The 17674-nt window shown below is 33.4% G+C and overlaps 1 protein-coding gene across 1 annotated transcript; it reads left to right on the top strand.

Annotated features, from left to right (window-relative positions):
- Nucleotides 1-10781: 10781 nt before the first annotated feature.
- LOC122299817 (amino acid permease 3-like) lies at nt 10782-15065 on the top strand. Its single transcript, XM_043110276.1, has 6 exons — nt 10782-10905; nt 12040-12279; nt 12833-12941; nt 13058-13299; nt 13921-14060; nt 14163-15065. Exons 1-6 carry the CDS (start codon nt 10791-10793, stop codon nt 14772-14774), a joined length of 1458 nt encoding a protein of 485 aa, XP_042966210.1. The 5' UTR covers nt 10782-10790; the 3' UTR covers nt 14775-15065.
- Nucleotides 15066-17674: the final 2609 nt, after the last annotated feature.

Genomic DNA, 17674 nt, shown 5'->3' with positions numbered 1-17674 from the left:
GGCTTGCGGTTATGTTTATGTGTTTAACGAGGAGTATCATTTTATGAAATGTTAGACTATTTTAGAAAAATTAACAAAACATCGGAAAATTATAATTGGACACATGAACACTAGATTTATGACTTTAATGTCATTATTATGGAGTTAATATGATTTTAGGAATTAATCACGATAATTATTTGGAGAAATCAAATGCCAATCAAAGTATTTTGGAGAGAGTCGATATTTTAGAGTTATGAGGATTTTTAGACATTAAAGAAATAAAGATTTTTATACCACAAGTTTTAATTACTAAGTATGTGCTCAATTAAAAATTTACGCAAATTATATGATTATTTTATAGGTGACAATTGACATTCATTTGGCATAGTTGTGAGAAAATTCAGAAAAGTTTAAAAATCCAGGTAAGCGAGATTCTTATACTAAACTTTGCATAAAATGAATAAATTTAGGTTGATTTTATGAAAATATACATGTTTTGTTATGAAAAGAAAACTTGAACATAATGTCGGTCATTTATGCATCTGCATGAAATTCCGTTTAAGAAGAGAAAAATATTTTCAGTCATGACTGATGTAGACATGAGCTTATTTTTGACATTCTGTTTTTGAACTATACAAAAAGAGTGAATGAGATCTGAAAATTTTTGTGCATGATTATGTGAAGATGATTTGAATCTATTTTTGATATTGTAAGATGATATGAATTCTTTCAGTATTTTGTTTTGATATGATGTGGCATATGAAAACCTTTATCAAAACTTTCTGATTTTGTATCTGATTTTGTTCTCATTTCGATTCTGTTTATATTCTGTTCAGTTAAGGCCATGCTACGAATATTAATAGTGGTATACGACCCTACCATGGGTAATAGTAGTTGTGGTATACGGCCTTGCCACAGGTAATAATAGTGGTGTATAGTCTTGTCACATGTAATCGTAGTAGTCTCTGTATGAGTGCACACCATTTTTAAAACAAAGTAATTTATGTTCTGTATGACTATCCGTAGATGTAGAACCCTACCACAAAGGTTAAACATGACCTCAATTCTGATATGATACTCTGATGTGATGATGATGATACTAAGTTGTGCTATGGAAAGGACTTTTGAAAAGAGTGTTTTTGAACGTTTGCTCTGACATTTTTGATCACATGTTATGGTTCTGCATTCTAAAACTAAAGATGTTTTGTTTTGTATTCTAAACTAGGTAAATGCACATGTTTACATACTAATATATGTTATCTGTTTATTGAATTATTGATAACTCATCTTGTATCTCCACAATACTTTTCAAATGAGTTGAATGTTTAAGCTAAAAATCAAGAGTATGAATTAGGGCGAGATTAGATGCTTGTATAGAAATAAGTGCCAAAAAGATTACAAGTAATTATTGGAGAATCCTACTTAGTAGATTTATTATTTTATGTAAATTTGATTATTTAGAGCTGTGGATAGTTTTGACTCTTTATGGAGATTTTAATTAGTTATGTTAAGATTTTTCTTTGGTGGCCTGGTGGAAGAAACTATATATTTGGTTTGAATAACTGAATTTATATTTTATGGAGAATTTGGTGTATATAATTGTGTTATGGGAGATGGTTTTAGGTTATAGGAGCTATAGCTACTTGTAACTTCGGAACCGGAGCATTACATATAATTATTTTTACAATTTTTTGTACATTCATTTTTTAAATTGAGGGTATTTTTATAGGTTATTCTACAAAAATGTCTCTCTTTATAAAAACAATTGTATTTATATTATTTCTCAATTAAAACAAAATTAGTTATGATGATTGTATTTGAGCATTGTCTGGCAAGGGTGAAAATATTGTTTAAATGTAAGGTTGAGCACCGACAATGTTAGAGTCGGAGTGCCCTACCTCCAACTTTGTCAGAGGTCAAATCCGACTTCTGATTCCAACTCAGTTTCGCATAGCCTTTGATCTGACTTTGACTCTAACTTGTCAGAGTAGAGTTGGAGCGGTGTCGGATTTGAGCTTTGTTTTATAGCCCATTTGAAATTTCAATTTGACAATTTTAGATTCTCACTAATTGGGTTGAGCTTCCACATTTTAGTTTTTCTGAAAAAAATATTTTTTCAAATTTCAATTTTATTAAAACATAACCAAAATTGAAAAAATAAATCATTGTACAAATTAATGTTATTATACATTAGTATTATATGTTATTATATATTAGTATTACATGTTATTATACATTGATTATTATACATTACTAGTACATGTTATTATACTTTAGTTTTTATACTTTTTTTTTTATAAGAATCATAACTTCCGTTAATAGAAGGAGATTACAGACATTTATCAAGCCAAATGGCTTGAGAAAGAAGCTTGGAATGCAATCCCACCGCATTGCGATATCATCTACATTTATTGCATAACAAGCTAAACAATGAGCTGCCCTATTACCTTCTCTATGTGCATAGACAAAATTACATTCAACAAAATGCATGGAAAGTAACTTAATCTCTCGATATAATAGCCCAAGCAGAGAATCTTCCATTGTATGACACTGCAAAGCCTCAACTACCAACAAGCAATCTGATTCAACTTTAATGTTTGTAATGCACATACTAGAACACAACTGTAACCCTCGAAAAACAGCAGTTAGTTCAATAACTTTTAGTTCTTCAACCTCTTGGTCCAGCTTACTAACTGCAATTAGAACTTTACCATGGTCATCACGTAAAATACAACCCATACCAGATTTGCCTACCTCCCTAAAAATAGCCCCATCAACATTTAACTTTAAAAACCCTACTGGTAGAGGTTTCCAACAAAAATTCTTTTTCAATTGGGCAATAGGTTGAATCTTACCTCTTTATAAGTTATGAGCAAACTTAGTGCATTGGCAGCAACATTTCTTGGACTTAGAGAGTGACTTGATCATGTACCATTTTGTTACACCTATACCAGAAACTCCATGCCAATACCAAGAACACAGGCAACTTCTCACTGAGTACCCCTTTAAAAAGGGATAAAACTACAACATATGTTCTCATATTAGCAGCAAAGCTCATTTCTGGCATGGTCTCCCTTCAAATTCTCTGTAAACTAGCACAACTTATCAAAGCATGATTGAGATCTTCACACTGGAAACCACAAAACCCACATTGAGAATCAGTTATCACTTTTCTCTTCAACAAAGTATCTTTGGTAGGAAGTCATTCTTTGCAAGCACACCAAGCAAAAACTTTAATTTTACTTGGCACTAGCATCTTCCAAATCTGTCTCCATACAACCTTGGTAGAACTAGCAGATGAAGTTCCTACACCATGTGTTCCTAACCTTGTTTTAAGAAACTTGTAGTAGCTTTTAACGCTAAATACTCCATTTCTCTTATGCATTTAGATTCACCTATCACTATTAGCTCATTGACAGATTACTATCTTAAGAATCTCTGCCACCACATTTGGATTGAAGAGAAATCTTAACTTGTGCATATCCTAACTTCTTGCATCACCTTCAAAGAGAGTACTGACACAATCTTCAGTACTAGTGTCTGGCCCAATCAAATACTCAGAAAGAAGAGCCCCATGTCCGATTCTACCATAGCAAGTAATGAATCATGAAAATTATAATGTCTTCTGTCTCTTAGACAGAGTAATACCGATGCATTTAATTCGCTTTTGGTGAGTGGTTTTATAGCTACTTATACTAATCTAATATGTATAAAGGAATATTTATGTGTTTAATGGCTCCTTTTGTTAATAATTGTAATAATTTATAATCATTATTTAGACTAATAGTTTTTTTATATAGTGTTAATAGTATAATTAGTAATAAATGAGAATTTAGAAGAGAAAGTTGATTGTTTGTAAATTTTATTTTTAGGTATATTAGAAATTGTCCAATCTTGTAAATTTCTTTCTATATCTATTATGCTATAATCTTCTTGATTTATGTTATCAGGTTCTATAGGGATACTAGTACTACTAGTACTGGGTGTATCAGATTTGAATAAAGAATTAATTGAGACATGATTTTTAAACAAATATTTCTTATAAAAGAAAAATAAGTAGATCAAGATCTTGAGAAAACACTATCGGGACCATCCTTAAAGCGTTTTTGGCACGAATGGGCTGACCAACGGATTTCCATGGCTTACCAATACAAGACTCTCAATATACTTCATTTTCTCTTATATGAGTTATAGTTATTAAAAATTTGTATCAGTGAATTTTTACTTTTTTTTAAATTTTTATAAAGTTAGAATACTTAGGTTACATCTTACACTTTTAGTTTCTTTTCTTAAGAAATCGCAATAATCTTCTAATCTTACAATAGTAGCTTGTCTACTTTGATATGTATGATATCTTTTCATCATTGAATAATAATCTAATCTCATTAATAATTGTTCTTCTTTGAGATGCTTAATTCTTTCCATTAAGTTACTTAATTCAAGTTTTAAATTATATTCTTCCCATCTTAATTCATAAAGATCACGAAAACCAACATTATGAGCATAGTATTCCATTATGAAATTCAACTTAAAACAATAAAACAACAATAAGATAGCAGTAATATTTAATAACAATATAATAGCCAATGACTCTGACGTATACCAGGATATATAAAATGGAAATATAATAAGAATAATTACTAATTAATAACGTATACTAGGATTATTTGTTTTATTGCCTCTGATCATACCGCCTCTAATTATTAATTATCTCTGAAATTTCATGCTCTCTTTAAATTCAACCATCTCCACATTCTTCTCCAATAATTATTGCCTTCTACAAAGTTACAATTAAACAAGTCCTCACATTAGAACAATGAAAAAAGAGCTCCTATTTAACCAGAAAACTTTCACATCCTTATGATCCACCATATTTTAATTATTATGATTATCAATAGGGATGGACAAAATTGTTCTTCAAACAAAATAAAAATTTGCGCCATTCCTAATTTCTTCATTTTGATAAATTATAGGAAATTAAGACAATCCCACGATGGTTCCTACTATGATGAGATCATTTTGGACCAGAATCTCTTATTCTCCTTGTTCCTTTCCAGGAAAGTTTTCAGATTTTTACACTGCAAAATGATTATCCACCTTCTTTATTACACTATTCTTCACTTCTTCTTTTCTTCCTAAAAACAAAATTAAATTGGATTATGAAGTGAGAATATGTCATTAAACCTCATCCCTCTCTAAAAAATATTATGTTCTTAGCTCGCTAAGTTTATGTCAAATGGTGAAAAAAATACAATTATGACCATGTTATTAAAATGTTTTCAATAATTACCAAAACTCCTGAACTATTAGTCCAATGGAGTAGACTTCAAGCTCAATTAGCTTCCATTACCAGTAAAAAAGATTTGAAGAAATTAGCTAAAGTAATGTCATAAGTCTCAGATAGTGATGATGAAGAAGACTGCCAACATAAATGATCTCCATTACAACAAGCAACAGTCTAGTAGGCCTCTCCTTTCTAGCAGGCCTCTCATTCCCAATAAGCCTCTCATTTTCAGGACAACTCGCTCTATTATTCTTCACATTTGATGGATTATCAAGATTCATTTGATTTGGAATTAACAAATTACGACCCTTAGATTATGTGATACCAGAAGATGACTGTTCTCACAATTATTAAATAGACAAGAACCTTCGTCCATTATCAAATTGCTTTCTAGAGGTCAAGATGCTCATCAGAATTATGTCAGAAGTATTATCCCTTTGGGAAAAAAGACAAGCAAAGCCGCCTGGTCGCCTATTTACTATTTAAGAATTATTTGAGTTACTATTCATCTGTTGACAAAAATGTCAAATATATTATTGTAAAATACTATTTATTACTGTTTTGGTATCTATAAATAGATAGTTTGTAAGTGAGGAAGGCATTCAAAATACTCTTTTCTTTTTTAAACCTTATTTCCTTCATGTCTTCTGCTCTTAACTCTTTTGAGAATTAGTCTCATTGTAAGTATTATATTTTCAATGAAGTCTATTTTATCATATTCTATCTTTTGTTTATGCAAATGGTAGGTTCTGCCACATTTTATTATTTGTTTTACTTCTTTATAATATTAGACTATATATATACTTATACTTATATAATATATATAGTTATCTTATATATTTATAGACTATATATATTATATATATAATAGTATACTATACTATTACTAGTACTATAGTATAAGTACTAGTGCATTATTATGATAGACTAGTACTAGTCTATACTATAATAGGATAGTATAATCTATTATATAATACTATACTATAAAATATTGGTATTAGTGTTTGAACGTTACGTGTATATAAACAGTACTCCCACGGGACATTTCTCATTTTTTTTCCTTCAAAAACTCACAAACGTCGCACTTTGGGTAAAAATCTGAAACCCATTGTGGCCGAATTTTCTCCTTGATTTTCTAATCACCACAGGTTGCCAATGGCCAAATAGCTACCATAGAAACCTTTCTTGAAGTGTATACTTTATTTCTACGGTGACTTTTGGCCCCAAATGAGGTTTCAGGAATGTTCAAACATTAAAATGTAATGTTCAAACGCTCATCTTTTGAAATTCTGTAACAATTTTAAATGATCGAACGTGCAAACTTAACGTTTGAACGTTAAATGTTATGGTTTGAATGTATACCACGTACGTTTGAAGCGTACGTGGAATGATACGTTCGAACCTAAATGCTTTAACTTCCAAAATTGTCATGGACGTTCGAACTTTAACTCGGGTTATGTTCAAATGTTCCATACGCATAGTCTAAATAAATCGTTCCATTCGAACGTACTTTCATGGTATGTTCGAATGTAACTAGTTTCTCATTGTTAAAATATAATCGTTCGAATGTAGGGTACTTGACATTTAAATGTATGTCTGTAACAGTTTCCATTACACTACATGATATGCATATATTTGTAATTCCAAATTTTTGTTTATTCATTTATTTATTTTTTGGTAGGATATGGTTCACTTTATGACAACTAGGAAATGAGGGAGAGAAAGAGCTGGTCCGGACACTGCTTGGCTTGGGGCATGAATAGTTATGGGTGAACGAGAAATACTAATAAATAAGTTTGACGAGCTCAGCTGGGAGCAGAAGACTCTGAGAGACGTCTTCGTCACGAGAGACTGGAGCCCGATATGCACATTGAGGGGAAATGTTTACCCCTTAATGGATCGTGAGTTTTACATGGGAATGACCACCATGGCTCAGGATGCATCCTCCCACACTATCATTGTATATGGTGTACAATTTGAGTTTTTGGAGGATGTCATCACTGATTTACTCCAGATCCTGCGTCACCTACCTGAGGCGACAGTTGCTCAACCAGGGACATATAAGCTGCATTTGCTTCGGGCACATCTGAGGTGGATGTAGGCATGTCTGCTTCATCTACAGGGCCCTATTGAATTTATGACCAGTCATGATGTTAATTGGTCTAAGGATACTGCTCTTGAGACCTGTGATGACGAGCGGGATAAGGATTTCTACATCCTCACTGGCAAAGACAGCACGAAACTCAAGAGACCGAACTCCTTCAACTAGAGTCAGCTGCTGCCTTTCTTCTGCATGTTGCAACTTTTTGTTGTAGTAAATGTAGACCTTGTAGCACATAGGACTACATTTAGTCTGGCTCACGCATACTTTCTAATTGGCTTGGCATGTGGAGAGACCATTGACTTGCCACTCGTCATATTTGAGAGGATCCATTACAAGACGAGTATCATCTCAACAGATAATCTTTCGTATGGAGTTATCATCAGCCAGCTATTACTAGCCCAGAGAGTGCCACCCCAAGCGAAGGAGATTGTGATAGACTATATGAGCCCCATCGACATGACCACACACCGTTGGAGCATTGGATAGGGGAGGGGGTATGCTCGCGTCAGCCTGGTCATGTAATAAATCTTGTTCCTCTGACCCAGTTTGGGCCCGATGTTGCTCCCCTTATTGAGAGTAGTAGTTAGCAGCCAACAGGTACATCTACGAGGGATGCGCAACTTGCTTGGGTTGATATAGTAATTGTAAATATGAAGGCGCATATAGACCAATAGATCGATAGACAAATTGTGCATATAGATTAGACTATCGCACAGCTTGCCCATCATGTAGATGTCCTAAACAATAAGGTTGAGATATTGACTGAGGAGTTTCGATCATTTGTAAACTAGTAATTTTGAGTGTTGTTTGCAAAACTCAATCATATTTTGTATTTTATTTTCAATATATGTAATAGACAATATTATTTAATGTGTCTATTGTTCTTTAATTTCTATTGTCGATTTTTTTTAATGTTAGCTTATTCAACTTTAATATTAAAAAGCGCAGCCCCCGCCATGCATCTAGCCTCTCAGACGAGGATGGAGACCCCACTTATATATATTTATATATATATATATATATCTAAATAAATATATATTATATTCAATTTTAAAAATATAAATTAACAAGTAACGTTCGAACGTTAATGCCAAAATTTTCATGTTTGAATGTAAGTAGCCCCAACGTTTGAATGTGAAGGTGATGTTCGAGCAAAAAATTTGACATGTTCGAATGTAAAAAATTCCTCACATGTTTTTAGTGACGGTTTCCACAAATCATCACAGAACATGCATTTTTGTGACGGTTTGGAGATTGTTACAATTGTCAAACCGTCACTAAAACACATTTTTGTTATAGTGAGTTAAGTATTGGCCGAATTAGTATGTGACCAATTACATAGAAGAATTATCTCTCATTGAGTATAATTAATATACTTAATTTGTTATGCTCCGTCATCACTTGTAGCTGCTTCAGCGACTTTCTTGGCCAAATATATGCTTTTCCCTTCTGATCAGAGACCATGTAGGGTACGTGTGCATGCATGTGATGATAGATTATGTGGTCTATTTCTTGTTGTTTAAGGTTATTATTGTTTTGATCTTAAGATGGCTTAGTTTTCAATTTGTTACATAATCCCACCTTTCAGCATTACACACTTTGTCACCCTTCTCATATGAAACTTTGTGAAAGATCTCCGCCGCTCGTGCTGTGATAGCCACAGTTCTAATTACCTGCTGTCAGGGAGAAATATAGTCAACAAGATAAGGTAAGCAAATCTCTCTCTCTCTCTCTCTCTCTCTCTTCCAGCCAAACCTTCAAAAGCTTGTTTATTTTCACTTATGGATCGGATGTGTTAGAAAAAAAGAAGATGCTAATGTTTTCCTGAAATTTGTATGTATTTCGGTTAATTGGTCGGCAAATGTGTTGACTTTTTAACTGAGGTGTATTTTCTTGCTCAGTACAAATGTGTGCCCAAGAAGTATTGCCCTCCTACATTACCTATAGAATTTTTCCACATTTAGGGATGAAGAGTTCGGCTGCATTTAGATGTTGAGATGAGTTGAAATGTGTTGAGTTGAGTTGTAAATAGTAATATTTTATAGATCCCATTGAGATAGCTTTAACTTGAGATGGGTTTAAGTTTGTAGGTTGAAATATATGAAGTTGAAATAGGTTTAACTTTTTTATAAAAAATTAAAAAAGTAGTGAGTCTCATTAATGCATCATTGATTTGAGATAAATTAAGTTAAGATGAATTGAGTTTGGTTTAACAACCAAACACAGCCTTTAGGTCATTGATTTTAGTAGTTGGTAATTGGTTTCAAGCAATGGAATTCTTTTCTTGCTTTTTCCCTTTTTTCTTAACCCCACATTGCCTAATGCTTTTTTTTCCTTGATTAATTAGTACGTTGTGAATTTTGGGGTTTGAAATGATTTCTCATTTGCATGTAGCCAGAATGTTTACTTTTTTCATCCTGATTTTTCTTTAAGGAGTCATGTTGTTTTGCCTAAAACAATTAATAGCAAATCATGAAAACCAATATATAAAAGTAGCATGGAATCGTCGGGACATCGATCACAAAGCACCACATGCAGAACATGAAGAATGATTAAATTAAGATTTCATCACTCAAAAGCTTAATTAAAACTTTGTGGGTATTATTTTTTAAGCAGACATACCAAATTTGGAACATCTAAAGCTAGTTGGATGGAGGGAGTTGTCCATTTTAGGGACTTTATTGAGTAAAGCTAGTTGGATTTTTTCTTATTATAAAGCTTAGACATTAATTCATGGAAGCTTCACCCAAACGGCACGTAGGTCATGTCGGACTAGCTCACATTAACCAGTCGATCTGTCTAAAAGTGTTTCTTTATATTTAAGTTACGAATATTGTCGGATTTATGCCGCCATCATGCATGCATTTTGCACTTTTTTTTATTCAGCGACTTTTACACGGTTGATCCTTCGACGTTACTTAATTCATAGCGTACATTATTATATAGAGATCAATGTGATAGTAGTACTGCAACCTCAAACAAACAAAAATGGGTAAATTGTATTGATTTATGGTTAACTGCCCTATACGTTAGAAACAAAAATTATGGAAAAGTACTCGTGTAGGTTTATGATTACTCGTGAACATCTATATATTAATTAGGTGGTGCATGCTGATCAAGAAATCACGTTGAAAATAAAGGCAGATTTTACATGCAGTACTTCGTTTGTACGCTTTCTCTACACGTGATCAGTGATCTAGAGGGATCGGAATGTCTGATCTTTCAAGTAATCCCATTCAGTACCTGATGTCTTGAGTAGGCACATTAACTAATTATATGCTTGAGTGGGCAGATGATCCAATGTATATTTTATATTATCCAATGTATATTATACTACAAGTAATTCCTAACTACTTAATTATAAATAAGTTTTCGATGCCACAAGTACTTCTTGCACTCTGACCTTTCAGATCAACAAACATGGTTGACAACAGTACTACCAACAATAACCAGCAGCTACCCGGCCAAGATTTGCTCCTGCGAGGTGGCTCACAGATGGTCCACCATGATGAACGCGGCTCCAAGCTGCCAACTGGTATGTATAGAAAACTTTATCATTCCTACACCACACACACACACACACACACACACACACACACACACACACCACACATGATTTTTTATTTTTTATTTTTTATTTTTTTCCTTAACAAGTATGTGGAGTAGATATGATGAATAGAAAAACTCAATTAGTTTAGTAGGAATAAAATAAAATAAAATAAAAAATTAAAGAATATTATATGTCTCATGTGTGATCATGTAGAGATGGTGAGTAGCAAAGTCAATATATATATATATATATATGGTACTCTACTTAACATGATAATTATTGTTTTTGTCAAGGATGAATTAAAAAGAATATACTAATATTCACTTCTTTAACTATTAAGTAGAAAACAATTAAAAAAATGCATGAGCGGTTAAAATGAGCCGACAAAACCATGGGGAATACTACCATTTTCCATTTTTTAATCTCAAATATATTTTATTCTCTATAACTCATATATGCTCATTGATTCATTATGTAAACTCATATTTTTTTTAATTTGATTTATTATATCGTACGTACGTTTAAATTAGTTTTGAATATCATAATATGATTTTCCATGGGTCATTTTCTTTAGCTTTTGTGTTGAAAACTTAAGTTGAACAATATGGACAAGCCAAAAACTCTAAACCATAAAAGTTGTTAAGAATAGATTTTGAAATAAAATAATTTGAACGAATTTTGTTGAATTTTAATATTGTTGAGATAAGGTTTGGTGATAAAATAAGTGATGATTTTCTTATAAATTATTTGCTAGTCTATATTGAGAAGGAATCATGTGATAATTAATAATTTATATTTATTGAAAAAAATATTAAAATCAATTGGCATGTTAGATGCTTTTATTTTTTTTATTTTTTATTCAAACTTAAAACTTTTTATATATTCATGCACACTTTTAAGTAATCTTTTAATTTTTATAATGCATGTACAAGTTTTTATATATACCAAGGCCCTTTTACATAAATCCTGCCTTTGCCCCGATTTCTGACATGCATGGCTGCATAGCTAGTTGATTTATTTGGGACGAAATCATTAAAATTTTAATGATGTATGTTCTTTTCAAAATATACAAAAACTTAACTGATTTGGTGTTTGGTGTTCAAATTTAATTTAAACCAGGGGCGTGGCGGCCGGTTTTGACTGCAACTGCTTACGTACTACTAGCTGTGGCTGGGCCTGGCGTCTTGTACTTGGCTTGGACCATGGCTCAGCTTGGATGGATTGCTGGTCCTGCTGCGATAATTTTGTTCTCCTTCCTTACTTACATTGCCTCCATAATCCTATGCGACTTCTATTTTTCACCTCATGACCCTGCCAAGAGAAACCCCACTTACATGCACGTCATTCGATCCTACCTTGGTATGTAAATCCTACGATTTTTTTTTTTTTAGTGATCAAATTGAACACAAAGTGATCAAGTACTCATGTTGTTGATGATGATGATGATCAAGGAATTAACTAATTTATTTTTTGGCGGTGAACTTATATTATTATAAAAGTAACTAATTTTTTTTTATACATATTCCATAATATATCCTTTCATATCGTATTAATATATATATATATATTATAATACAAAAAGTAGTATTAAAAATATAATTTCTAGATACAAATTAAAAATTTATTCATAAAAAACACTAAAATCCAAAGAGTTTTTAACAAGAAAAAATATAGTTGCAAGTACAATTGTGCACTAATCTGTGCACCAATATGATGTGATTGATCAAAAAGTAAATTTTATTGAAAACAATGTTAATTTAAATTTTAAATATGAATAAATCAGTATTGATACACAGATTAGTGCGCAACTGTGCTTGTATGTAGCAAAACTCTTTTAACAAACAAGTAATGAGAAACCCATGCAAAGAATAATCTTAGATTTAACCCTTTATTTATTTGGTTGTTTTTCAAGGTGCCCGCGGCCATAGCACTGCAAATGTCAAGATATGCTGGGTAATTCAGTACTTGAATCTTTTTGTCATGGCCAGTTTGTTCACAGGCTGGGCATCCGAATTGATGGCGTAAGTTTGTTTGATAGATCTGATCTTGATTAATATACATTTGCCCTCTTACATTTGGAGTTAAACTCGATTACCATGGGGCTGATTTTGATTTGATTAGACGTACGTACGTACAGGTATATCCAACGGGTCTCTAAATGCTCCCCAAACAACAACAACGACGACGTTAATGTTGATGACAGCAATTTATCATGTTGGGTTTATCATAAACCGTATTTCATTGTATTTGGTGTCACTCAAATACTTCTCTCCCAAATTTCCGAATTTCGTCACTTAAGTTGGCTCACCATTCTCTGTTTCGGGGCTTTCCTAATTTATTCATCAATTGGTGTTGGCATTTCTCTCACCAAAATAGCAGGTCAGTATACATAACTTTTCTTTGTTTATTTCATTTACCTTTATTAGTACGTACTGTTAAATGTTTAAAGTAGCTATTGATCTCATGATCTTATTGTTTAATTTTTTATCTCTCAGTTTTAATTTCACTGCTCATGTCACATCAGCATAAACGTTATGTCATGACCATTGGGATCATTCTGACACGTCCAAAAAAGATAAAATAGTTACAATATATCTTAAAATTTTTTTAAAAATTCTTTAAACATAAATAACACATAGATAAAAATATACAATTCAAAAAAAAAAGAAAAGAAAAGCCGGAGATGGATATTTTTTTCTTTTCTTATATTTTTTTTTATTTTAATTTTGATGGAAGTATTACAACTCTCTTAATATATGATAATGTTAGATATAAGTTTCATACATACATAGAGATAAGTTATGCATAAATTATCTTTTGTAAGAAAGTAAATCTAACTAAAAAAATAGATTATTATATTTTTTCGATGGAGACTACTTTTTATAAAGACTACGTACAAGAACTTATACAAATCATTACTCTTAATATATATATATATATAAATATAATTTTTAGAGACGTAAGCGAGTTTTATATTTCACCATGCATAAATATTACAAGGTAATAATTGGAGCATCAAGGGAGGTCTGGGGCATCAAGGTAATATTATGACTCGAGCCAAAAGGACGAGGCTGATCGTTAAGGCGATTGCTTATATAGCTGACGCATTCGATTTCTCTAGCATCCTTCTTGAAATTGAGGTATATATATTCTCATCTAAAATGTTAATTCGACTTACAATATGATCCTTTTTTTAGAAGAAAGAAAATATTTATATGTGAGATAACCAAATTGTAAAACAGGACACAATTGGCCGTGGAGTAGCAGCACAAGAGGCCCAGAAAATCATGAGGAAGGCCATTCAATATGGCCTTCCAGCCATAGCCTGTGTATGCCTGTTTTTTGGCAGCCTGGGTTACGCTGCTTTTGGAGAGGAATCCCCTGAATACATATTCCTTTATGGCTTCTATGAACCTCATTGGCTTCTAAACATAGCAAGTGCTGCAGTGGTACTCAACTATGCAGGTGCATACCAAATTTTTGTCCAACCCATTTTCGCTATGTTTGAGAAAGCTGCTGTGAAAAGATTTGGTCCGGATAATGATTTTATCAAGAAGAAAATTAAAATCTGGATCTACGAATTCAAGCTCTTCCAGTTGGTTTTGAGGACATTTTTCGTGATCGTGACCACTTTGTTATCAATGTTTCTAGGGAATTACTTGGACATTCTTGAACTCATTAAGATTCTAGCATATTGGCCCATCGTATTTTATTTCCCAGTGAAGATTTATATAATGGAAAAGAAAATACCAATGTGGAGCGCAAGAGGTCTGGGGCTTCAGATAATGAGTTTCGGGGTCCTCATCGTTACCATAGCTATAGCTGCTGCCAATATTGTCGATGTATTTCTCTAGGATTCTTACAATCCAATCATGCCCAATCGCTACTAACAAGATTCTGTTCAATTTCTAGCTAGAGTTTCGTTGCACTAGGGAAATCTAGAAAATGTTGATCTGCTGAGTTACTTTGTAATGATCATATCGATTGTTGCAGCCAACCTGGCCTGGAATAATATTTCAGTATGTAGCTAGGTACGTACAGACGGTACCGTAAGATAATTGAATGTCATGGGAAAATTCTCTCATACAATGTGTAGGAAAAACATGCTAAATTTATTTATATTGTGTACACTTGAGATAAGATTACAGAGGATATATAAGAATTCGAAATTCAAAAGACTATCTATCCAAGTATTTACAAATTTTAAAACTACTCATGCTATCTGTTGGATGTTTGATAACAGCTGAACGTTTTCTGTTATCATAGTAATTGCTATTTTCTTGCGCTGAATCACATTTACTATATTTGAATTCTTGTTGAGAGTCATCTGCTTCTGCACACCCCATCAAGTGAAACGGCGTGTCTTGGGCGTTGAGCTTGTAAGTGAGAAATTGGAACCTTGCGGCGACAATAGGTTTGGTAAATATGTCTGCTAGTTGATCATTGGTTGAAATGAATTAAACATCCAGCATTCTAGAGGAGACTATCACTTACAAATTGAAAATCTGGCTTGATATGTTTTGTTCGAGCATGAAAAACAGGATTGGAAGGCAAATAAGTAGCTCCAATGTTATCACACCCGATCAAGGATGAGTGGAGAGGGAAGAAAAAGGCCAAGCTCATGAAGGTGTTGTAGCCATTGAAGTTCAGCCGTGGTGTTAGCATGGGATTTGTACTTAGATTCTGTGCTGCTTCTTGCCACACAGTATGTTGCTTACGGCTGGGCTTGCCAGGAAATGAGGTTTGGACCAAGAAAAATACAATGACCACCATTGGAATGCCCATCATCAAGCAACCAACCCATTCATTGTCAGAGTAAGCCATGATGAGCTATGTAGAGAAAGACTTGCGCAAGAGTAAACCATGGTTGTATAACAAAAGATTCCTTAAATCAAGCAAAAGATAATGCAAGTAGATTGTTAGCGACAAATCAAGGATGTAATAGCCATAAAATTTCTAGTCAACATTCCTATAATAGTCAATCATAATTCTAGGATTCTTACTTAGAATAGACTTTGTGAATTTGTATATATTCCCATACAAACTATTGTAAAGGTGTGTGAAAATATTTTCCATATTGTGCCGCAACAAAACTTCTCTGTTAATATTCACAATTCATCATGGTATTAGGAGAGCCATCCTCCCACGAGAACTTGATCCCAAACTCTGAAAACACCCCCATAATCCAATTACAAACCCACCATCTCCAACAGATATCCCTCTAACTGCCCTCAATATTAGTGCTCAAATCAATGAAAAACTCACACCCTCAACCTTCCCTCAATGGCGTGCCTAGTTTGAAGCCCTCCTCATTGGATATAATCTACTTAATTATGTCACTGGTGATAACCCATGTCCCTCCCCGAATGACCCCTCCATCACCATCCTTCAAAAAACCCATTGGATAGGGCAAGATAAGCTTATCCTAAGTACCATTTTGGCTTCCAGTACCACCACCACCACTCCATTTATTTCTACTGCTAAAACATCCCACTAGCACAAATTGCATACTATGTATGTAAGCAAATCCCGCACTCAAGCAACGCAACTCAAGGAGGAGCTTACAATGATAAAGAGAGGAAATTAGATGGTTTAAGAATACCTGCACACTGTCAAGGCCCTTGCCAATGAAATCTCTCTCATTGATCATCCTATTTATGATGATGATCTAACCCTTGACATCCTAAATGGGCTAGGAACTGATTTTTGCAAAATCGTAGCACCCATTCGCTCATGGGAACGACCATTAACGTTCGAGGAACTTCATGACCTCCTTGTCGGACATGATGCTTATCTGCATCGTCTCAATGCCATCACCCAGCAGTGGTCGCTTCGGCCAACTACTCCCATCACTGATCTGGCTCTTCACAAGGAGGACAAAGCTCCAAGGGTTTCTCTAAACAAAATGGGTTTGGCCGAAATGGTGCTCCCTCAAAAACTGATTCAAATTCAACCCATTACCGATAGTTTGGTGGCTTGAAGGGCAACAAGAAAAAAATTAAGCACAATGGTCAGCGTAGATACACACCTTAATGTCAAATTTGTGATGAATTGGGTCACATTGCAAAATATTGCCTCCGCTTGCATTTTTCTGAAGCAACTGCAAACTATGTATCAACATCACTAGCCAAGGATAATAAATGGCTTATTGACTCAGGAGCTACCCACAATATCATTGGTGATTTGGAGAACTTATCAGTTCATTCTGAATACGACTGCACCAATGAAGTTGTCATAGGTGACGGCTCAGGTTTGCATGTCTCACATATTGGTTCATTGGTTCTTCAATCACCCACATGCACTTTTCATTTAAATGAGACACTTTGTGTTCCTAACATTCGTAAAAATCTCATTTCAGTTCATCATTTCACCACCCAAAACCATATTTTTGTTGAATTTCATCCATTTTTTTTTCTTGTTAAGGATTAGACCACGGTGGTGGTTCTACTCAAAGGTGCATGTGAAAATGGTGTATACACTCTCCCAGAATCACTATGGTTAATTTCCCTTCATATTTGGTGTGATGATTCTGCATCAGATTTGATGATCTATTATTTCCCTTTTCTCAATCAATTTATTTGTTGAACTTATACAATCTTCTCTAGCAGCCACTTACAAAAGATGCATAAATACTAGATGCAGTTACATAATTTCATAAATAACATTCCTCCATATTCCTAAAAAACCTTTCAATATTATTCTCACATTCCAAAAAACAAATCAGATGCCAAGTACAAGTAGTAAGATAAGGTTT

This window comes from Carya illinoinensis, chromosome 16 (genome assembly GCF_018687715.1).
Source record: "Carya illinoinensis cultivar Pawnee chromosome 16, C.illinoinensisPawnee_v1, whole genome shotgun sequence".
In the NCBI taxonomy this organism is placed as follows: domain Eukaryota; kingdom Viridiplantae; phylum Streptophyta; class Magnoliopsida; order Fagales; family Juglandaceae; genus Carya; species Carya illinoinensis.
This window is presented reverse-complemented; position numbering and strand designations above follow the sequence as displayed.

Coding starts and splice junctions, on each gene's coding strand:
- LOC122299817 (XM_043110276.1), top strand. CDS start 10,791: ATGGTTGACAACAGTACTACCAACAATAACCAGCAGCTACCCGGCCAA. Junction 10,906..12,039: donor CGGCTCCAAGCTGCCAACTG/GTATGTATAGAA, acceptor AATTTAAACCAG/GGGCGTGGCGGCCGGTTTTG. Junction 14,061..14,162: donor GCATCCTTCTTGAAATTGAG/GTATATATATTC, acceptor ATTGTAAAACAG/GACACAATTGGCCGTGGAGT.